Source organism: Pinus tabuliformis, chromosome 6 (assembly GCF_031772625.1).
Source record: "Pinus tabuliformis cultivar Carrire ecotype Pingquan chromosome 6, CPIR1, whole genome shotgun sequence".
In the NCBI taxonomy this organism is placed as follows: Eukaryota; Viridiplantae; Streptophyta; class Pinopsida; order Pinales; family Pinaceae; genus Pinus; species Pinus tabuliformis.
In genome coordinates this window covers 735,470,190-735,496,019 of record NC_142292.1, presented here as the reverse complement: position 1 = coordinate 735,496,019, position 25,830 = coordinate 735,470,190, and the positions used below count along the sequence as shown (strand labels likewise).

Here is a 25,830-nt window from a genome sequence, read left to right as displayed (position 1 = left end):
GGAGTGATTGCTGCCTTGCACTCTTGCATATGGAATCTTTCCAACACTTCTTTTACATATTTTTCCTGTGAGATAAAAATCCCATTTTCATTTTGATCTACTTCTATTCCTAAGAAGTATCTCAGCAAACCCATGTCAGTCATCTCAAATTCCTCTTTCATGATTGATTTGAAGTTTTCAATGAGGTAGTCATCATTACTTGTAAAAATTACATTATCAACATACAACACTACAATTAAAATTTTACCATCCTTTTCTTTGATGTAGACGGTGGGTTCTCCCTCACACTTGTCAAATTCATTTTCCAGTAGATAGGAGTCTATTCTACTGTACCACACTCTTGGCGCTTGCTTCAGCCCATAAAGAGCTTTCTTCAATCTGCAAACTTTGTGCTCTTGGCCTTTTTTCTCATAGCCTAGAGGTTGTTCAATGTAAACCTCCTCCTTTAACACTCCATTTAGGAATGCTGCCTTCACGTCCATTTGGTAGACTTTCCATTTGTTTTGTGCTGCTATGGACAGCACTGCTCTCACAGTTTCCATTCTTGCAACCGTTGCGAAAGTTTCCTCATAATCTCTCCCATACTGCTGCTTGTATCCCTTGATAACCAGCCTTGCTTTGTGTCTTTTAATTTTGCCTTCAGCATTGCACTTGGTCTTATAGACCCATTTAACTCCAATAACTTCTTTGCCTTTTGGTAGCTCAACCAAATCCCATGTCTTGTTTCTTTCTATGGCTTTCATCTCCTCATCCATAGCTTCTATCCATTTCTTATCTTTAATAGCATCTTCGAAATGAATAGGGTCATCAACATGACAATATAATGCAAATAAGGAATTCATTCCTTCATTACAAATGTCACTCAAGTTTCTAAACTTCTTACCTCTTTCACTTGGTGTGCAAGTGCTTGAAGATGCACTTGAATTTCCTCCTTGTGGTGTGCTTGGAGAAGCACTCTCATTTCTCCTCAAAGGTGTTCCTTGTTGTCCTTGTGTTGGCGCTGCTGTTTGGGGATGTATTTCTACCATCTCCTCATCCTCTTCATCATGAGACAAACAGTTTTTAGCATTAACTGTTTTCTCTATGCTTCCATCCCAAGCTTCCTCCTCAATGAACTGAACATCTCTGCTGACAAAAAACTTCTTGGTGGATGGGATATACAACCTGTAAGCTTTGGATTCCTCACTGTATCCAATGAAGATACATTTCTCCCCTTTGCTGTCCAACTTCCTCCTTAGCTGATCAGGAATGTGTGCATAGGCCACACATCCAAAAATTTTCATGTGGGTGACTCCTTGCTTTCTCCCACTCCATGCCTCTTCCGGCACTTTGTTCATCACAACTTTTGTAGGACACCTATTCAAGATATATACTGCACAGTTTACGGCTTCAGCCCAATAATCATTTGGCAAATGCTTTGCCTTCAACATGCTCCTCGCCATATCCATAATGGTCCTGTTCTTCCTTTCAACAACTCCATTTTGCTGTGGAGTGTACCTTGCTGTAAATTGCTTGTGTATTCCATTCTCTCTACAAAACCGTAGGAATTCCTTGGAGATATACTCACCTCCTCTGTCTGTTCTCAAGACTTTAATACGCAACCCACTTTGATTTTCCACAAGTGCTTTGAAATTTCGGAATTTTTCAAACACTTCTGATTTGTTCTTCAAGAAATAAACCCAAGTCTTTCTTGTAAAATCATCAATGAATGTTAGAAAATATTGGCTACCTGCTAAAGATGGGGTTTGCATTGGTCCACATAAATCTGAGTGGACAATCTCTAAGGGTACTTTCGCCCTTATGCTTTTCCCTGATTGAAAACTTTCTCTATGTTGTTTCCCCAATATGCAGCCTTCACAAAGGCTGTCTGGTTTCTCTATCAATGGTAATCCCCTTACCATTCCTTTTCTGCTCAGCAAGTTAAGACCTCCAAAGTTGAGATGTCCAAATCTCAAGTGCCACAACCAATTTTCATCCTTTGGCACACTTTGGAGAGCCTCTTGGGAAACTGCTGCAATTGCTTGTTTGTTTTTCAATTCTGCTCTTATTCTGAAAGGGAACATCTTGTTCCTCGTCATCCTTACTTCAGCAATGCATCGCTTGCTGGGTGCTCTATCCATGATGGTGCATACATCATTTTCAAAGAAGACATTGTAACCCTTTTGAACAAGCTGTCCAATACTCAAGAGGTTACATCTCATTCCAGGAACATAATAGACATCTTCTATGGTTTTCTTTTCACCTTGCTTTGTAAATATTTTAACTTCTCCTTTACCCATAACATAAATTTTGCTATTAGTCCCAAGTGTGACTTGTGACTTCACACTTTGATCTAGAGCAGAAAACAAAGCTATGTTTCCTGTCATATGGTTGCTGCAACCGGAGTCTAGAAACCATATATCTTCACTATTTGTTTCAGCCATATTACAAGCTAACAATACATTATCTTGGCTGATATTTTCTCTAGTGATATTTGCACTAGATCTATTACTCACATCATGCTGCTTCTTCCTACATTCACTGGCATAATGCCCATATTTTTTACAATAATAACATTGGACATTGGATTTTTCATACCTTTGTCCTTGAGCATGATGTTGTCCACTTTGTTGGCTGCTGCCTTGGCCTTGGTTCTGATTTGGATCGCTGCTTCTTCCTTGAGCATTTGCAGGACTGTTCCTTCCACCTCTGTTCTGGCTTCTGCCTCTTCCTCTCTTGTTTCCTCTGCCTTGACCTCTTCCTCTTCCAAAGGACATCTGGGTCTTGAAGGCTTGCTCTAGAGATGAGTTTTCATTTCTACTCAACCTCTGCTCATGTGTTATCAGTGATGCATGAAGCTCATCAACTGAGAAATTTGTGAGATCCTTTGTCTCTTCTATGGTGGTGACAATCACATGGAACCTTGAGGGTAGGCACCTCAATAGTTTCTCCACAATCCTCCTTTCTTCAAGTATCTCTCCATGAGATCTTATTTGTGTGACCAGGCCAATTACTTGAGTGAAGAATGAGTCAATATTGTCTGACTCCTTCATGCACAGATTCTCAAAATCTTTCCTCAGCAACTGTAGCTTTGCTGTCTTCACTTTCTCCATGCCTTGATAGGCTGTTTTAAGAGTTTGCCATGCTTCTTTGGATGTCTTAGCTGCTGCTAACCTTGGAAACACGCTTCCATGCACTGCTTGATACAAGAAGAAGATGGCTTTTGAGTCCTTCTTCTTGTAGCTCTTTAATAGATCCTTCTCTCCCTGAGTTAATGCATTAAACTCATTTTCATCTGCTGGTTGTTCAAAACCATCCTCAACTATTTCCCATAAGTCTTGGGAAGCAAACAAGGCTTTCATTGTTATTGCCCAATAGTCGTAATTTTTACCATCAAATAATGGGAGCTGCATACCCATGCTATTGCTGGTGCTGGTGCCAGCCATTCTTGCACTACTTGACTATGCTTCAAATACTTCACTGTGTATTTAAAATAACAAACTGTCTTCAACAGCAACACAAAAAAACTTGAGAAATACCTTGGATTCTTTTGCCTGAGTCTTCACACTGCTGGAGAAGTTGCTGCAGTAAGAATCCTTCCTTCAGCTTCTTTGAACCCTTCAAAGAGCCTGGACTAGCTCTGATACCAGTTGTTGGAAATTTCAGGTGATTTCAAACTCAAAAGACCAGAGAACAACGCTCTGATACCATTGTTGGGAATTTTTCTGCTAAAATTCCAAAAACAAAAATAATGAACAGAGAACAATGCTCTGTTTCCTCCATAGGATCTTTAACACAGCGGAAACTTAAAATTTATTTGCAGGGGACAGAGTTTTCACACACCAAAGATTTCTATTCATTAATAAAAGAAAGAAACTGCTGTTACAAAAATATGATCTTCCTCTCTCACAGAGGGATTTACAAGAAAAAAAAAGGATTCAAACTGATGTGTCTGCTGTATATTCTATTTCGCTGCTGCGTGTTACAGATGCACTGCTGTGCTTCTCTTTACAATATTCATTTACACTGCTGTGTATATTTTCATACGCGCTGCTGCGTTCTTCACTTACCACTCTATCCCTCTTCAACACACAAAAATATTACATATATATATATATGACAACAAGAAAAACTTACTTCACGTTTTCACTTGGCATGCTTCCGTAAAAGAAATAATAAAGATTAAATGGTTTTACCAACTTTTTCTTGTGCCCATACTCCGGCTGAAATAAAATTAAAATCCTTACCAAAACTTACCAATCCACAGTAAATTCCATTTACTGTTTTACTGACATTTACTGGCGGTCAATAAATGTAACTTTTACTTCACTTAAAATTCATGCTGCAGGCCTGTACTCAATCATTGACTTCATTTAGATCGCATGGCAGAAATCGCATTTGGTGGAACACAAAAATGGAGCACACACACATGGTGCGATCTGCGATATGCGATCGGATCGCATCGCACCATCGCAATCGCCAGAAAACACAACACATAACGGAGGGTGACAGGATGAGTTTGCGATTTGCGATATGCGATAGGCAAATAAAATAAACGTGCAGTTGAAATTATTATTTCAACAATTAATCTTGATCCAAATGCAATCAATCTGGTAATAGATCTAATACCATGGACATATACATATCCAGTAATATCAATTACAAATCCATAACAAACACCACCAATAACAGTATATCCAGTATCAAAACATGTTTATCTTTAATCTTTTGTAGCATCACTTGTAGATGCACCGATCCACCTGGCCATGAGCAGTTCTAACAAAGTAAGCATATCCATGAATAGGGTTGACACTGATACATCAAATGAGGATCTCCATGCATAGAGTTGACATTGATAGATCAAATGAGAATCCATACATAATATATATAATTTCTAAATCCAAATTTAATGATGCAACTAATATAAAGAGCGCACTCAACATAGAGTGCAAAGTAACTTGTACTAATAACATATTTAGTCGTTAAGTTTAACTTGGTTCAGTTGCTTAGCTTCAACTTAATCCATTTGTTTAGCTTAAAGAAGTGAATTGTATTATTTGTAGTTAGCATTATGTTAGGATACTGGTGAGGGAGTTGGTGAGCAGGAGGAATAGACGTTATATTTAGTAGTTGTTTAATTTAATTGTATACAATTTTAACTAAATATTTATAAAAATAAATTTAAATAAAAAATCTAAAAAAATTTAGTTTTTCATAAAAAAAAATATGATAAAAAATGATATTTTGGATTTAGTTGTTTTGGATTTAGCTGTCTCAGGAACCCTATAACTTGTTTTCGAAAGCATTCATTCTCATTAAGAAATTTACCAACTTAGTGACCTTTACATCATAAGGACCTTAGGGTAGTTGATACACTGTTACATTGCGAGTGTCCCAGAACATGTTTTTGCGATTTTAATAAATATTATTGATAATTAATAGAATTTTTTTATTTTTGAATTTGTTGAAAATTAACTGAAAAATAAACCTAGAGACCGCTAAATTGGCTATGAAATTCGAGTTCAAATCCCTTTACAATGAGGTTCAAATCCCCAATTAATTTATACATACACTGATGTTTTCTGATGCAAATTTATAAGTAGAACTCAACCACCCCAAACTTATGCTATCATATATTGGATTATTATTTTATTTGTAATATACATTTGATTATAATAAGAAAAGGTGTAAACTATAAGAAAGATTCCAACGACTACAGTTATATAGTATTAATGTGGCGTATCGAGATTATGTATTACACACGGTGATTCGGTTCTTGCTTCACTGAATTACATCCATTTGTGGTTTTAATGGGTGCAGCTTTTAATCATTTACGTACACCAAATTCTCAGTTTGAATGAATTGTTCACAGATGTAGAATCGAAACAGCCTGCAAGAAGACGTGTTGTGCCAGGATATTGTAAGCTTTCTCTGTTGGATGGTAAGAATCCCAGAACACGTGTGTCGTTGGATTGCGGCAGATGGGGATCGCAGGGTTGCACAGTACTGATGCTTCCAGCAAACCTGTTCCGCAGCAACCTCTCCTCACTTCTTCAAAGCCTTCCACACATTAATTTATAAACAGTTAGCAAGCTCCCAGCATAAACGTTTTCCACACATTAATTTATAAATGGTCAGTAAGCTCCGAACATAAATGCCCTGCAACTTATTGAAGCATGAAGGGATAAGAAAGAGCTAGAATATTACCATATTTACTGGGATTCTTTACGATGTCAAGCAGCTTATCATATATGTCAATATAAGCCATTTTAAGACCAGGAAGCGTGGGTTTCAAAGTCTCTAGTAAGGCTGCAGCTTTTTGATTAAATGACATCGCAACATCATTAAATTCATCCACGCATTTGTTACCGAAAAAGTTGTGGAGAGTAATTTGTGAAGGCAAACATCCAAAAGGAGGAAGACCAATCAGGCCAAATAGGGTGGCACCTTCGCTGTAAATACCCTGTCACAAAATCATCCGATAGTCACAAGTAAATGTTCTGTTACAAAATCATTTAGTGTCCACAATTATATCAGCGCAATGTTCTCATTAATAATTTATTCATGATTATAAAAATAATAATATGAAAAAAATAAATAGTATTTTATTTTGAAATGTATCTCAAACATATTTATATATTTTAACTAAAAAAATTGAACTATAATATAGTATCAAGATGTCTACAAGTTTCGAAAAATTTAAATCAATTTAATTTAAATATTAATAAAATTACACAATTATTTTATCGTCAGTGTAAACCAGTTCATTTCCAAACAACAATACGATCAAGTAATTATAAATATTATTTAAAAGTATTCAATCAGATCATTATCAAAATTTAAAAAAACAATTCAATCAAATAATTATCAATTTTCTTAGAAACGAATAAATCAAAATTGACATAAACAGATAACTATTTGTTTATCACTTTCGATATCAGATCAACCGATTGTTTATCACTTTCGTAATGTCTAATATTGATTATATCCGATAAAAACGATTCTATCAAATGCTCATAATTTTGATAAAAACAGACTAATAAATTGTTTATCACTTTTCTAGATTTTAAGTCTAAATACTGATATTTCGCCACATTGTTAGATGGAACAACTACTTGTCCAAATGATTGTGTCAAGTTTGGCTGATCTTGGACAGCAGGTGAAATAGTTTAGTTCCCTAAAAAAAAATGGCTCCATTTTCAACCTTTCCAATAAGATTTGGACATGTAAGTTAGTGAAGACCATATCCCAAAATTTAAACCTGTAACTTTTTTTTTTCAGAAAGAAAATCAAAATAGATTATATTAAGGGCATATAAAGATCTGAATACAAACAGAAGCTGTAAATAGCTTGATGGAGCGGTCCAACAGAGAGACTGTCGAGACATGGATCCATATGAAGAGGAAAGGATAAACCTGTAACCTAGTAAGGACTAAATCAAAATTTAAATCGAAATTTAAATCGGTAACATAGTAACCTAGTAAGGACTAAATCAAAATTTAAACCTGTAACCTAGTAAGGACTAAATCTGACATTTGATTTGTTATACGGATCATGAATTACATCAATTAAATTATCACAATGTAAAAGGCAATATGATCACCTCGATAAATTTTGACAGAGAGTCGAGAAGATGATCCTGGAACTCTATAACAGTATATTGTGCTCTTGTAAGGGGATTGATATAGAAGTTATTGGCAAAGTCATCGGTTCCCGTACTTATCACGAACAAGGCTCCTGATATTATCTTGCTGGCATTCTCCCGGCCTACCATGTTTACAAGCTGCTCTCGATAAAGCTGGAAATTCTCCAACTGCTGTCCTATAGTTAGAACATTCTGCACAAATTCAAGATTATATTTCAGCTATGAAATGATTTTCCATATATCTAAATCCTTATATCGCTATACCATCACATCTAAAACATGTGCTAACCATGGTAAGTGATGTAGTATCATCGTATCCAGAAGCAGCAGAAGCAAAACTGGCGCCTGTCAGAATTCGGGGTCCTTGGAATTCGGGATCCAAATATGCGTACACTATATCTGGAAGGCCTGTCAATCCCGCTGCATACAATTGCAAAAATTGAAGATAAACATTATTACCAACTGATAATAAGAGTATAGATTGGAAAAATTAAAACTAAACATTTTTCCAAAGCATAAAAACAGTCCTGGATTTGTGATCATTATACAGAAAACTGTACCGAATCAACTAGAAACACTTATAAAATATGTCGAGCCATGCAAACTAAGCCATGATATATTTCCTTTCTCATGGAAAGCGAAAAAATGGAGACAGTAGTAAGTACAAACTTACAGGCTATATCTGTTACTAATTTTCCGTTGGTAAATCGGCCAGTGGGTTTATGATCCATGAAATCTCTCCCATATGGACGAAAGTTGGCCTTCGCAAGACTTACAAGTCCATTGTTATTGCCAGGGTCTACAGTAGAATCCCCAAATATGTAAATGGCTGGAACCAGAGGCTTTGTGGCATTTGTCTTTGCGTCTGTTAAATTTGGCTCACACAATGCCAGGAAAATACTGAGACATGTGATAATGCAAACATTAAGACGCGCCTCCATAGCTACTACTTTGTCTGAATTGCTATGGCAGGCCCACCTTAAATAACAGCCTGATCGGTTTACATCGGTCGGTTGATCATAGCGATGAGTTACCTGCGTGACTTATCAAAGTATGGAATTTGCGTGACGGATCACAGTGTGGAATTTGACGGGTTAAATATGCCCGCGCAATGCGATTAAAAATTATTATTATGATTACTTTATATGAAAGTGTGTTTACATTGAGATGGAAGAATCATTTGCTCAAATAATGGGATGCCATCAATTCTGTGAGGCTGGGTTGAATTTTAGTACGCTTTCAGAAATTGTAATCACTACAATGTGTCTCCACCTTCAATTTTTTTTCATAAATTTTAAATAATATTAAACAGACATCGTAATAACCGCAACGTGTTTCCACGTTCAATTGTTTTCGTAAAATTTAAATAAAGATTACACCTCACACAAATAAATACTAATGTTTGCTGTTTAATTTGGAATTCCAACCCTCATGAATACACATTTTCCACGGTGTTTTAAAATTAAGGCTGTGAGATCTCATTTAAATTTTAAAATGACACGGCGTTTGTGTGACACGTTGTTTTGTTGGACAAACGCAATAACAAGACATGTAGCTCAAACAAGTTATATGTGGTAAGGAAGGTAGTTGCAGGGTTTGCAACTCAATCAGTACAATGCACTAAATTCTGAAAAAGGTGGGGACATCATACAACAAAATTTATGGTTGAAAATAAGTAGCTTGTTATTGGCAATTAAATGAATGAGGTTGTATATGTTTATCTTTAAATCTTAACAATTTAGTTATATAAAATAAATATACACAATCCTGCTCATTTAATACTTATTAATTAAATATATATTTATTTATTGCCAAAATTTATATCCTTGAAAAAAAGAGAAGAAGAAACACACTACTTAATGGCAAAATTTATGGTTGAAAATAAGTAATTTGTTATTAGCAATTAAATTAATAAAATTGTATATGTTTATCGTTAAATTTTAACCATTCAATTATATAAAATAAATATACACAACCCCCTTATTTAATACCTATTAACCAATTATATATTTATTTATTACCAAAAATTATATCCTAGGTGAAAAAAAGAAAGGGAGGAAGCACACTACTTAAATCTACGGTTCTGTGTTTGAAACTCGTGGACATAGCCACCTAATCCCTTAAAAACTCAACCTTGGCAAGACACCTTTATACTTAATAGACACTTCACCCAAAACTATGTTTATATCGTATGCTTTTATGCTTTTAAAGATTGGTTTAGGATACGGTGGTTGAAGAAGGTTACACAGCTGGATACTTTCCCTTCTGGATACTTTCCCTTTGATGTACAAGGTGAGGTTAAAAGAGTATTACTTAGCTATTTGTGTAAAGCTATAAGGTTGACTGATTGAAGAAGTATGCATGATTATATATTTTTGCTTCTATGTAGATAAAGGTGCATGATTATAATTTTTCTATTTTGTTTCTATGTAGATAAAGGTGAAGGTGAGGTTTTAAGCACAGGGTTTATTTATCGATATGAATTTTTATACATTAGAGTAATTGTACAATTATATATTTTTATTTGTATATTAACTATTAATATTTTAAAACAGGATTTAATTATTTATATTTGTATTATATATTTTTTTTTGTAGTATTTAAAGAAAAAGGTTTGATTATTTAAATATATAAACTTATAATATAAAATTAATATCAAAATATATATTAATTCATAAATTAAATTTCATATTTATATATTTTATTTTAAAAATATATAAATTTTAAAAGACTTGTTTTTAGTGTGATTTTTTAGAAGTTTTTCTTTGAGGTTTTTACGTCTACTTTTTCTAAAATTTGATAGGAATTTATTGAAATCACAAGTTTGATGGGTAATCTCTGTATAATCAAAATACTTTAGAGATTTTTTAGGGTGTTGAATCCATATATACTGTCAAAAAATCGGTTTAAATAACACAAATCAAGATTTCACCTCAAATTTTTCTGCCATTCCTGTATTGGAAAGTACAAAAAATCACATTAAAAACAACTCCAATTTTAAATAATAAGTAATATTTATATCAAAACAAATATATATATATATATATATATATAATTTCGTGACTATATAATTTTATTGGCGAACAATTTAAAAAACATTTTATTAAATTGTTTTCAAAACATTTATGTAATAAACCCCTTTCTAACCCTATATGGCTATAATTCTATAAACCTTTTTTCTTTGTGGTTTTTTAATCACATTCCATCAATTAACTTTCATCGAGAATTTCATTCTAAAACTTTAATATCCTTTAATATACACATTGCCATAGCTTTATTAATACATATTAGTCGAGCTCATTATTTAAATGTGACACATTATATATAGTTCTTGGCATCAAATAACACTATATATGTAATACCCTAGAGATCTTTCCATGCGTACACGTGTTGACCTGTGGTATTTTCACAGATGGTCCTTTCGACGTACCATATCGACGGTTGTAATACGATCTTTCTAAATCAATGGTGTCAACAATTCCTAGGGTTTTCCTGTGATACAAGACTATCTCGACAATTTTGTTCGTTCACTCATTTCCCTCGCGGCGCTTTGAGAACTTGTTACTCTACAACTTCATTTCCACTAAAATTTCTCCAGTTTGGAGGAGTTTTTATGAATATATTTGACGTCTGCCGTGTTATTAAATCCTCTGGACTGTCAGTTGCTCAATGTGTTCCAATATTATTCAAATCTTTGATGAAATTGTTAACATTTACACTGCTTTGGACTAATTTGGGCATGTTTAGCATACTTATTGAAAATGTTGTAGTGTTCATATGATGACGGTTCATTTCAGAACATTTGGCCTTCGACCATAAGAGTTCTTCCAACGTTAAAGACTAAAACTACGCGAGTCCTTTCCTTCAGGCATTAATGACCTTCAAGTGAATCCTTGTTTTTAATTTATCACGTATACTGATTTCTAGTATGATATCTCTGTTCTAGGTTTTGGGTTTTTAATTAATGGTGATCTGGAATCTATTTATAGGTTCCCCTTTTTGGTGTATGGTTTTCGTTGGGAGAAAGAAAATCACCAGGGTTTTGGGACCTCTATTCCTTGCTCTTTCCTTTATTCGACGACTTGAATTCTACGTAACCATATAATGTTTTCGCTGTGTTTGCATTTAAACATGGATTTAAAAATGTGTATTGTATTTCCTACTATTATTTATCGATTCCTCTGTAAACCTAGTTAGGGTTTAATCTTATTTTCAATCGAGAAGACTATTCTATTATTGCTTCTGGTTTAAATCAGAGTTTGGAGTTTCTCAAACCCTGGTTTAAATCAGAGTTTAGAGTTTCTCAAACCCTAATTACATGGTAATGAGAACAAATTTCAATTATGTTCTTTATAGTCGGTTTTAATTGCACATAGGTATTTGTCTATAACACTTTCGAGACTATAATACAAATAGGAATTGGGTATTATTAGTCAGGGGTTTTACCCTCTCGACCATATATATTTTTATAGGGTTACTTAGATATTGAGAGGCATATTTGTCTTGTTTTGTTTTCGGTATAATAATTTACATGGTAATGATAACAAACTGCAACTATATTCTTTATAGTCGGGTTTAATTGCACATAGGTATTTGTCTATAACACTTTCGAGACTATAATACAAATATGAATTGGGTATTATTAGTCAGGGGTTTTACCCTCTCGACCCTATATATTTTTATAGGGTTACTTAGGTATTGAAAGACATATTTGTCTGGTTTTGTTTTCGGTATAATAATTTATTTATTTGTTTGAAATTTCTTCTACACCATGAATAGAGGTTAAACCATTCCTTCTTTGTTTATAATTATTATTTTTTTTACTTGTTATTGATTGTAGCTTTGTTATTACAAAATTTACAAGGTAGCTTTGTTATTACAAAATTTACTAAGGTATCTCACATCATAATCTCAGGGTACAATTTTATCATTACATTACCAATAATTAATTCATTTATATTTTTTTTGATGGTAAAAGGAAAAATGGGAACAGTAACTGTTCCAAGATAATATTTATAAACCCTTTTTAATCCTTTTACTACTAATTTTCCATTCACACTTTCTGTACAGTTTTTTGGTTAATAATAATAATTATTGTATATGTTTTCTCGCAATAATTCTTTATCCAATCAAAATTTCCTTTTCCTTTGATTTTTCTAAGTTCGGGCGTGGTTTTATCTCAACTCACAGGACTTCTAACCAGTTTCCTTTTCCTTCGATGTCTCTAAGTTCAGGACATTTAACTTTTCTACCTTTTCTACTAGGTAGGATGCTCATGTACCTCGTTTCTATGTCTATATGTCCATGACTTAGTTAACAGAGCTTTATTACATATTTATAAGATTATCCATGTGTGTATTTTCTTACTTCGAATTTTTTTTGGAAGAGTGTATTATTCAGGCTGTTGTGTTTAATTTTATTTATTTCACAACCTTAATTTTTAGATCAATGTTTCGACCTTTTCTATATTATCTTGTAAATATTTATATGAATGAAAATCATTTCCTTTTTGCTTATTATGGGTACACAGTTACCAGTTACTTGTAGTATAATTATTTCCTGTCAACTTAATAATCATATCCTTACTACCTTATATTCATTAACTGTCTATTTTTCTTTTATGGTGGATGTGTTCTAAGTTTTTTTCTTTGTAACCAATGTTTACTCATAAGAGTAAATATAATTGATTTTACCTCTATGGTGGATGTGTTCTAAGTTTTTTTTCTTTGTAACCAATGTTTACTCATAAGAGTAAATATAATTGATTTTACCTCTATTTTTTTATAAAATTATGAATGTTTATTCCATTTTGACCTCCAATATCGATTATATGTGCTATATTGTAATAAAATTATTTTCATAAATACTGATGATTCCAATTGTATTTTTAAGGTAAAACTATTTACTATTTGCTTTCTTCTTTGATAATAGGAACTTAACAATGCTTACTCATAAGAGTAAATATAATTGATTTTACCTCTATTTTCTATAAAATTATAAATTTTTTATTCCATATTGACCTCCAATATCGATTATATGTCCTATATTGTAATAAAATTATTTTTATGAATACTGATGATTCCAATTATATTTTTAACATAAAACTATTACTATTTGCTTTCTTCTTTGATAATAGGAGCTTAACAATGCTTTTGATGTTGCTTTTGCTCATTAAATAAAATACTTGTTTATATTAGAATCTTCTTACACATTATTTTATATATATAAAAACTGGTATTTTTAATTCTTTCTATACACATTAGAGAATTAGTCTATATGACCAGTGCTTGGTCTAAAATATATAACTATTTGTTATTACAATTATATATATATATATATATATATATATATATATATATATATATATATATATATATATATATATATATATATATATATCATGCTATTAAATATGAAAATTTATTTAGTAACATAATTCTTTTATGTTATATAAACTCATTTATCCGTGTTACTAATAACTTCTCAAAAATAGAAAGCTATTATTCTATAATTTTTTTTTTCATGACAATGTATAATTTCGAATAATTTATCTTTTTTCTATGACAATGTATAATTTCATTTTTTTTTTAACAAATTCTCTATATATATTTATAAACAAATTATAATCATTCTTTTTCTTTTCTACTCTTAAGAATTTTTAATTAAAACACAACTATTTCTTTTCTTTTCATTGCACAAAGTTTATGAATAAAAATATAACTATTTTCTCTTTTATATCGATTTGACTTTGAAAATCTTGGAAAATTAACCATTAATTACTTGGCTCATCTTAGTTTTGATACTTCCTTTTGAAGATATTCCCTCAAGCACATGGTTGCAATTCTTTTTGTCTTTTTGTCCTTTGTTTCTGGTTTTTTTTTTTTTTTTGAAAATTGGACAAATGCAATAGCCAATTTTTTTTCTTGAATTATCCATCTAAAGCTATTTTTGGTTGTTAGTAACTACCTCCATCTTACCAACAAGTGCTAGAAAGTTACTAGCTCATTAATGAGTTTATCATTCCCAAAAGCAACATCTTTTAGTTTAGGGAAACAATTAATTGCCCAATTCCATAATTTTTTAATAAATATAACCCTCTAGATTAGATGTCTAGGAAGTTACTAGCTCATTAATGAGTTTATCACTCCCAAAGGCAACATCTTTTCTTTTAGGGAAACAATTAATTACCCAATTCCATAATTTTTTAATAAATATAACCCTCCAGATTAGATGTCTAGGACTTATTAATGGGTAATTAATATTCACTAATAATTTTACAGCTTCATCTCTTTGAGCAATATATACTCAAAAATTAAATTTTCAAGTTTTTTTTTTTAACAAAACATCATTATTTCAAATTTATAATCAATAATTATTAGTAATAAATTACTGATAATTAAATTCTTCACATATTTTTCAAACTTTAAGTATTAAAAAAAAACACATATACACACTTAGCTCAGAAATATCACAAATTGATTTTAAATGGTTATTAAAAAAATAATTAATAGATTTTTTATATAAAATTTTGATTTTTAAATGGTTATTGTGAAAAATTATAATTAATGGATTTTTAAGTCATTAATGAAATTGAAATTGTATAAGTGGTAAGGGTATTTATTTATTTTTTTATTTGTCCAATTGTTTTGTATATGTTAAATTTAGAATTGGAAAACTAATTCAACATCATAGTTTGTAATTACTAAAACTACAGTTTTATATGAATTGAAAATTTCTACCAAACTTTTATCAAAAGATGGAGGAAATTAGTGCAATAATGAGAATATATTATGATCATGAATTCCAATATCATAAGGCTTAGCGCGAGTTGACTTTAACTTGGTGATTGTAAAAAGTAAAAATGTGATGGGTTGAGTATAGCCCAATCTATGTCTTTGTATATGGAAACAAATTTAGTGATGGATTAACATGTGAGTTGGACGTCATTATGTGTTACATTATATTTTATTTTGAAATTTTGAAGAAATATTATGATGAAATATGGTTTAAAAGATTTTATTATAGATAAATATAAATATTATTTTTATGGCAATTAAGATAATATTTTTGAAAATTTTATTTTTACCTATTGTTGTATTTGAACTTGAATTGTGAGGTTTTAATTCAAATTTGGGCATTAGATTTGTGGAAACTATGTTTTTAAGAAAATAATTATGTATTTTCATGATAATTATAATTAAGGTTATGTTTCCCTTTAATGAAGGTCACTTTTTTCTAAGTAACTTTTATAGACATTGTGAATATTGTGATGTTGGAGGCATTTCCTACCACTATTTTGCAATTCTTATAAATGGTTGTGTATATGTGAATGATGACGTTAATGGCATTCTTCATGACCATTTTACTTTTCCCTATATGTGAGAAAATCTATTGACATATGAAAATGTTCTATTTGGAGTAACTATTATGTTTTAGTCAACTCTAGATTATTCTCTATATGTATGTAAGCATGCTAAACTTATTGTTACAATCTAGATTGATCTTCAATGTTTGCATTAGATAAAATGTGAAATCTAATAACCATCATTCTTGATGTAGGCTAGCTATGTGGCATATATTCTAGTTGGCATTTATAACTTAAGATTTCCATTTCATTATGCACACATCAATGCTACTATAATACACCTTCCTCCTAAAAAGTGAGTTACAAGCAAAGCTTGGACTTGCAATTGAGTTCCAGTCTCATGTTTGAGGTTTAGGTACAAACTACACATGCATGCAATTCCCTAGAAGGAAATCTTATATTTACTAACATATGCATATTTATTAGTTGCAAGTATAAAACAATGATAAGACAATTCTATATTGAATACTTTGATAACCTAATTCTATTTAACTCCTCCTGACATAATCCATAAACTATTTTGGATATTCCATTGGATGATTTATCACAACAAATCTAATAAAATTATACTAAAAAATTGGAAATCATTACTATGTAGATTATTTTTCCATCAAAATTATGGATTTATTAAGTTACAATTTCATGCATGTAATATATAAAATATGGAAAATATAGAACATACAAAAATAAAATTAGTCACAACCATAAGAACAAAAGATATACCTTGGGAAACCCTTTTTGGAGAAAACCCAACTCGAAGGTGAGGTTTCTTTACTATATTTCTCTATAAGGAAAATGGATGTAGATGCAAAGTGGGTTGCTATAGTGCACAAATTATCTCTATTTTATCTCTCCCTATCTAGTCTCATCTACTTTATCATTCGTGGAACAAAATGCACTTGAATAAAATGCAACCCCTTTTCCTCCTAGTGGCCTAGTTATAACACAATCAGATAGCCTACTTATGGTTATTTTTGACTCCTTCAACTCTTAAGTAGAGTTACAATGTTGAATCTTCTAGAGAATTATTCAAAATGATTACATGGCTAGCCCCTTTTCCATGAATAATGGAGGCTCATGTGGCATCCCCATGAATTATGATGGTCAAAACAAGGTGGTCAACTTCTGAGTGCATAAATTTTGCATACTAACTCCGATTAAGATTATTCTTGCACCATTGAAATATCTATGTGTGTTTTATGCTTAAGTAGGGAGGTTTTTTCCCCAAAATATTCCATTTAAAGCCTAAAACTACTCCTGGAAGGTTTCAGACCCCAATTTTCCAAAATGGGTCCTAACGGTAAAAGTGGTCCTACGAGTTGATTCCTCCACTTTTTTCACCCTGAAACCATTGAGTTAGATGAAACATAATATAATTATCCAATCCAAATCACACCTGTCCATTTTGGAAGAATTTTGGTCCCTAAAATATTCTACTGAATGAGGTATGGAAACTTTTCCTCCACCTTATTTTCGATGTACCATTTTGTCCTTTCCTTGCAGCTTTCCTTTCAACCCAATATGCCAAAGGTCATGCTATCTTTGTCTTGTAGTTATAGTCCTACTTTGGAAAACTGTATCCCCTGTAAACTCTTCCTGAGCATCTGGTGCCAAATCCTCTATAGAAGGTAGGACATGTTCCTCTTCTTTATCTAGCATGGACGGCTCATAGTTTCATATTCTCTACATTTTCCACTGAGTAAATGTTTATGCATGGGGGTAGATGGAGTCTATAGTGATTGTATACAACCTTTTCTAGTATCTCAAAGGGACCATATCGAAGAGACTTGATTTTCTTACCAAGACCTTTTAGCCTCTCCTTGTTCAAATGTAACCATACTTTGTCTCCCACCTTGATTGAATTCTTTTTTTTGTGTTGATCATGCTTGGACTTATATTTTTCCTATGACTTCTGTAGTATCTCTTACACTTGTATATGGATTTTCCTAATCTTCTCAACAATTTTTTCTTCCCTTAAGGCATCGCTTGTAGGATCCTCCCTCACTCCCATTTGCTTCCCATACACAATATCCAAAGGTGAAGGTGGAAAATATCCAAAACAAGTTTCAAATGGGGGCTTACCAGTAGAAGTGTGGATTGATATATTATAAGAGTGTTGTATATATACCATATTTCTATCCTAATTCTTCATATGCTTCTAATTGTAACCCCTCAAAAACTGCACCAAATCCTATTGACTACTTCTCTCTTCTCATTTGTTTATGGATGGAAAGTTGTAGAGCTCTTCAACTTCAAGTCCATATTCCCCCACAATGTAGTCCAAAATGTACTAAGAAATATTGTGTCCTTAACTGAAATGATGCTCCTTGGTATCCTAAAGTGCACTTAGACCTATTTAAATAAAAAGTTTGTTTCTTCTTGCCCACTAATGGTATTTTTACAGGGAATCAAAATACACATCTTATGAATCTGTCAACTACCATGAACATGTAGTCATGTCCCTTCTTGGTTACTGATAAACATGCCACAAATTACATGGAAACTCTTTCCCAAGGATGAGTGGGTACATGTAAGGGATGATATAGAGCATGTTTATGGTTACTAGGATTGCTGGTACAATAAAGAATGCATCATATGGACCTACCTATAACCTGTTCTTGCATCTTGAGCCAATACAGGTGCCTATGCAAGTTGGCCACTGTCTTCCCTACACCAAAGTTCCCTATGACGTTGCGGCTGTGAGCCTCTCTAATTAGCTACAATCTCTCACCTTTATGATCACATAAGTTATCCAACCTATAAAGTAACTCATCTTCTAGGTTGTAGTAAAATAAGTTGTCACCATTGTGTAGATGACTTTGGCTTTATAACTCATCCTCTAAATATGCCTCTTTGCATGCATCATGGGTGAATGGCTCCATGTGCATCAAAGATCCCAAAGATGTGATATTTGATGTGGGTGGCATTAAAATAATGTTGACAATATTGTTTTATTCCCCTTCTTATACTTGATCACTAAATGAAAGTACAGTAAAACCCCCATTCACTTGTAATGCTATGTTTGCTATAGCTTATTCTAGGCTTGCATATACTATAGTAGCTAGTGATGTATATGGATTATTGTCTCCTTTCCTAGTATATAATGTTTCCACTTCTTCAAAACTTTCATCAAGGCATATATCTCCTTTTTATTGGTAGGGTAGTTAAGAACTTCCCCATAAAATCCTTTAGAATGGTAGCATACACATCTTCCTTCTTGCATCAAGAAAACTCCCATAACAGTCCACTCACATTTGTATCCACTTTGAAGTGCTACTATAAGTTCAATAATGTTAGAACTGGTGTTTGACTAATCATCTTCTATAAATCCTCAAAGTCCCATTGCTAACCCTTTCCCCACAGGAAGTTATCTCCATTTTACTATTATGCCATAGACTGGTGCTGCTATTGTTGAAAACGAGGCCATGAATTTCCTCAAGTACTATGCTACCCCAATAAAATCCCTAGCTTAGAAACATTAATAGGTATTGGGAATTTCATGATGGCCTCCATATTGATAGGATATATCTTCAACTCTCCTCCACCTATCACATACCTGAGATACACTAAAGACAACTATGCAAACTCACACTTCTTTAGATTTTCCAGTAGTTGGTGCTTCTTTAATGTCTCTATAACCTGCATCAAATGTGAGATGTGCTCCTCCTAGTTAGCATTGTACACTAGTATGTTGTCCAACTAGACAATGACAAATGAATCCATAAAAGAACATAATATATCATTCATTAACCTCATAAATGTATTTGGTGCATTGCATAGGCCAAACGACATGACTAACCACTCATACAAACCTTGCCTAGTTTTTGAAGGTAGTCTAATAGGTATCTTTTGAACTCTAAATTGAACTTGGTTATATTTGTATTTTAATCTAGAATTTAATTCTAGCTTGTTTAAGTATTTTTATTTCTAAAATTGATCTAGCAGGTCATTTATAGGCTAGCTAGGGGGTACCTATTCTTGCATGTAATTTTTCTTAACACTTTGTAATCAAAAAAACATTTTCTAAGCCCCATCCTTGTTTGGCATAGTGATGATAGTAGAACCACATGGTGAGGTACTTAGTAGAATGACCCCCTGTTCTAGTAGCTATTACAAATTATTATTCACCTTACTTACTTTTATAATGAACTTCCTATACAACCCAATGTTTAGCAATGCGAAGTCCGACAATAACTAGATCTGGTGCTCCATTTCCCTCTTTGGTGATAGTTCTTTAGGCTCTTGGAAGACATCCCTATATGACTATATAAACTCATCCAAATACTATTTCTATTTATTACTACACCCCTCCAAGGTTGACTTTGCTCTCACTGACTTCTACGCACTGATTTTTTATTAAAAATAGTAAAACATACTTCTTGCTAGAATTAATTAGTTTCTTGGCTTAGTTGACACTTACCAATGAATTTTTCAACTTGCCCTTATGTGTGTCGATGGTGAAGGATTTTATGTCCTTGATGAGGTGGTACTTGTTGGCTCTTCACATATATATTGCATCCCACATGTACATATAGGGACTTTCAAACACCACTCCACATACATCAAGGGGAGCTACATATAGTCTTACTTTGTCAATAAAATTAACACTAATAACAAATCTATTTTTGCCCTATTTGGTTACCTCTATTTCCACATCCTTATTTACCCATCCCAAATCCAATCCCAATTTGTTGATCAACTCTACTGCAATGATATTCTATTGTGATCCTAATTCAAACATAGCCTCAATATTTGTCTTCTTGAATTGTATCTTTATATGGAAAAATATGGTCTTTTCAATCTCTTCTTATTATTGAGGGCTAATCATATTTACCTCTTATTGCATTTATTTATAGATGATCTTCTCATCCACATCTGAGCTGATTTCAACATGGTTTCTCAAATAAATGTCCATGAGATTCTCATTATTTACATATTTCTTTCTATTTTTTGTGTTAAGCTCTAGATTAAACTCTGAACACTTCTCATATGTATGATCTGAATGTTACAAAATGGTTGTTGGGATGTTTTCACTGTTGTGATATGGCTGCTGTCATTTTATATTTTCCCCTTTTCTGCTTCTTCTTCCCCTCCTTAGAAGTGTTCTAGTTCTCCTTTTGCTTTGACCCACTTTATTTCCCTTTCTTTTAGCCTATGTTCTCTAGGTATTGTGTCTTTACACAAGCCTCATCCAATGATCTAGGTTTGAACAACATCATTTTCTCCTATAGATGTTTTTGTTGACCCCTTAGATACTCGAGGAGTACGTTTAGGTTCTTTGGGGTGTTACTCAACCTTATGGCCATCTAATTTCTAAATTCAGTGGTGAACTCCTGTACACTTTGCCCCTATTTCTTCCTCAAGTAATTCCAATGGATCCATTGATCCTCCACATACTCGATAGGGTAAAATTGTGACTTTGTTAGGGTTTTGAAATTCTCCCTTATTCACTACAGGATATCCCTCCAACCTCAAGGTATCCATGTGGAGTTTTGACTAGGTCAAGGCATGGCCCTCTAATTTTAGCCGAGAAAACAAAATATTTTGTTCTTCCTCTATAGGATGAACACAAAAATAAAATTTTAATTAATTCAACAAGTTATTTAACTTCCAAGTGTCAATATCACCTTGATATAGCTTGTTGTTTACCTTTTCTCCATTTTAAATAGGGACTATGAATGGTTCATGACACTCGAATTAGGTTAATATTTTCTAAGTTATTTATTAGAACCATTCTATATTTATTCTTGATCTCCTGATCTCCCCTATGATTGGACCTGTGTTAAGAAAACCATATTCTCCAAATAGTTTGAAATTATTTGTCGGGGCCACAATGAGGAGGTTCACATTATGGTTTATATTTGCAACCCATGCTTCGAGCCGCACAAACGTCACCTTTGTGGGATCATGAGGTTTATTCAAATATTCTTTCGCCATGAATAAGGTTATATGACTTTCGGTTTAACAAATATGAATCACCTGCAACTCCCCATAATATACCTAAGGAAACATGCTTTGATATGAATATGATCTATAAACTGTCGTGGATATTCCACTAGAAAATTTGTCACAAAAATATGATAAGGTTATACTTAAAAATTTGAAATAAATGTAGATTATTTTTCTTTAGAATTATGGATTTATTAAGTTACAGTTTCATGCATGCAATATGTACAATCTTGAAAATAGAAAACGAACAAAAATACAATCACTTACAACCATAAGAACACAACATATATAGTAGGTAACCTTTTTAGGATAAAACCCAATGAGAAGGTGAGGTTGATTTAATCTCTTTCTTTGAATGAAAAATGGATGCAAGTACAAAGAGGTGAGACATGAGGCCCATAGGGTACTAAAATGCACAAATCCTATTAGTTTTCCCTCTCCCTATCCACCCTCAACTACTTTCTCATTTATGGAAGAAAATTCAATTAGATAGAATGAAACCATTTTTCGTCCTAGTGGCACGGTTATAACACAACTTGATAGCCTTATATTGGTTAGGTTTGACTCCTTCACGTATTCACTGGGGTTACAATATTTACCCTTCTAGAGACTTCTTCATCATGATCACGTGGCTAGCCCATTTTACATGAATAATGAGGTATGACATGGAATCCTCTTGAATTATGGTGGTCAAAACAGGATGGTCAACTCCGAGTCACATAAAATTTGCATATGGACTCTAATTGAGACTATTATTGCATCGTTAGAAAGGCTTATGTGTGTAGAATAATGTAAAAAGGTGTTCACTTAAGAAACACATTTTCACACCCAAAATTCCATTTGATGATTTGAACTACTCCTAGAAGGTTTCAAAACCTAATTTGACAAATTGGGTTCTGTTGGTAAAAATGGTCTCATGAGATTATTCCTCCACCTTTTCCACCTTGAAAACATAAATATGGATGACGAATAATATAATGATCCAATATGGATCACTACCCCTAATCACCCTTACCCAAGAGTTACCTAGACTTAATATATCTTAAAAAGGGTATTCTAAACATCATTTGATGTTTTTAAGAAGGGAATTTTAACCATCCTTTGATATTTTTAAGAAGGAAATTCCAAGTATTCTTTGATTTTTTTTACATCTGCAATTTGTAGTAGTTATGTGTCCTTCAACCTTAGGACTACACTATGTAATGGTTTTGAATTCCTTGCTTCCACTTTACCACTCCATTTCATTAAGAGGGAATAAGGATCAACCCATCAATTGAATGATCCTTATATATACGTTCATTTCATCTTTAGATAATGAGACCCATTGCATCAAACTATCCGAGGGGTTAACAAAAGCAATGGAAAAGCTTAATACAAGGATTGAACTTATCATGAGTAATATTACTACTCCAATGAAGAATGTATTAGTAAAAAAGAGATCAAGCTATGTTGATTCAGATGGAACAACATATAGAGGTAGGTTACAATGCTAATGGACTTGTTGATTTTATTAAGCCTAATCTTGAATTTGGTTTGAAATTATTAATATGCGTATGAGGGACCTAGGATATACAAATTATTATACTGAAGGTAGACCCACAAAGCCAATGGCAAGTAATTTTTATTAAGATTATCGAGCAATATTGTTATTATTCAGACTCTAAAGGCATGACCAAGATCACTGATTAAGGACTTGAGTGATACAACTTACTATTCTTATTCGATTCTCATACCCATTTATCAACTTACCATATTTTCTTCACTATTTTCTACTAATTTTATATGTATTAATACCAAAAATTTCATCAAAAGTAAGCCAAAGAATTACTTAGACATGGAATTTTATTAGGGAGAGAACTTTTCTTGCACTAAAATTTGTTTAAAATGGTACACTTTATATTTTATGGAGATGAAGGTGGTCATGATGGTGGTACCATTGATGCAAACTAAAGTGGAATGACCTAAAGGTTCTTTCCTCTAGTTTTTGATACTAATGAGATGTGTAAGAAACAATGCCCAATATAATTTGATTGATAATAGAGCTAAGAACATTGAACACAACACCCACTTCAATTTGGTCATGCTGTAAAGGATGGAGATCTAGAAATGTGGAATTGAAGTTTCTCAATGGTAAGGAGTGGAATGGAAGTCAATGCTTATGTATTCAATTCATTATTGCTTCATCTTCTTCTAGATGATTATCATTGCAATTTCAACTCAGGTTTTATTGTTATAAAGTATCATGTAAGCTACCTTTTGTAACTTGAAAATGTATCACATCATATAGGTGCATGAAAAGGAATTTTATTAAAACATAGTTTATGAATCTATCTATAATAGCTACAACAACAATAATAGGTCATTACAACTTGGAGGTCATTGCATGGTCAAATATAAGAGATGCATGTCTCAACAAAAAGACAACATTAATTTATCCCATCAACTTTTGGGATAGTAAGAGACGATGCATTATGCATGAAATGCCAAATGGATAATGAAAAAAATCAAGGTGTAAGATATCAAACTTACAATGGTTAGAGAGGAAAATTAATAATTAAGGTGTCACTTCTCTACACCATTCGAAGGGGCTTTTGTTTTAACTGACTAGACCCACTCACAATTTTTAAAGAATGTTATAAGAGAATTTGCACTTTTATGATAAGATATGGCTCTTAGTTGGACAAGTTTTGGCTTCTATAGATCTTATTAGTACCTGAGAAAGGCCAAGGTACAAAAATGATTACTTTTTTGCTGACTTGGCATTAATTATGCTTTGACTATTCATATTTACATTTTTTCTAATCTATAACATTAGGATTTTTTTAATTATATTTTTCTATAATTCTATCATTGGAGAGAATTGAATTCCTATTTCCAAGTAGCAACTGAGTGAAGATGACTGAGTTGGAGATATAACCTAACATTTAATCCTATTGGTAGTCATGATAAAATAACCTTTAACATCTAGCCTCAAGCTCTAAATGAGGATTTTTGAGTTGTTGATGCTATTGTCATCTTTGGATTATATGTTATGATTTTTTAATAATATTGTTGTTAGAAATGAATTAACGGAGAAATGAAATACACAAAATATTGCAGAAACACAAATAACGAAACACATAAAACAAGAGAGACACATATATACGTGGTTCACCCAATTTAGGCTAAGTCCACGGAAAAACAACAAGTCCTTCCTTTTATATTATCCAACAGAATGAAGAGATACAATCTACAACAGATCTGCTGTAATTTCCTCTTTTTTCTCACACAACCTCCTCTCTCTCTCACTCAAAATAATCATACACAACCACAATACAATTCCCTCATATAAACCAAGGGTTTCCTTCTAGGAAAAAAACACTAAATTGACATAACTTCTACTGTCATATCATCCACCTAATGAACGACTTGGGTTGATTACGAAATTACAATGTTTTACAAGGAAAATTTTCATCTATTTTTAGCTTTGATGGTGCCGCCCTAAAACCCTTGCTAGGGTGGGGTTCATAAAAGTTGTCATCACACCTCCCTGGACCCCCATGACGGCAATTAAACGAGCAATGTTTCCGCTCTGTTAGGAACAAAGATCCAATGCGACTAAAACAAAAACTATGAACAATTAGGAAGATAATCAATGTCCACACCTAATAGTACATAGAAATTTTTTACATCACTTATCTACTTCTTTTTTCCATCATCACCAACATAGACTATAATTGTTGGGGTTCTTTGTAAATTTCATTATACATTCTAGTATTGAATTCATTACTTTGAAAATCACAAATCGTGAGTATGCAATAACTTGTTAGGTAAAGAAGTTTTCAATTATTGGAATTGCAATTGATTTCATAGTAATATTTTCTATTTGCATTCATGTATCATTAATTCAATA

At 32.5% G+C, this 25,830-nt stretch overlaps 1 protein-coding gene across 1 annotated transcript; it reads right to left on the bottom strand.

Moving 5' to 3' along the window:
• Nucleotides 1-5,667: 5,667 nt before the first annotated feature.
• Nucleotides 5,668-8,625, bottom strand: LOC149260827 (GDSL esterase/lipase At5g03810-like). The gene is made up of 5 exons (XM_089380771.1): nt 8,298-8,625; nt 7,914-8,044; nt 7,583-7,816; nt 6,187-6,442; nt 5,668-6,039 (listed from the first exon to the last, which is right to left on the bottom strand). The coding sequence occupies exons 1-5, from the start codon at nt 8,563-8,565 to the stop codon at nt 5,846-5,848; spliced, it is 1,083 nt and encodes a 360-aa protein (XP_089236897.1). The 5' UTR covers nt 8,566-8,625; the 3' UTR covers nt 5,668-5,845.
• Nucleotides 8,626-25,830: the final 17,205 nt, after the last annotated feature.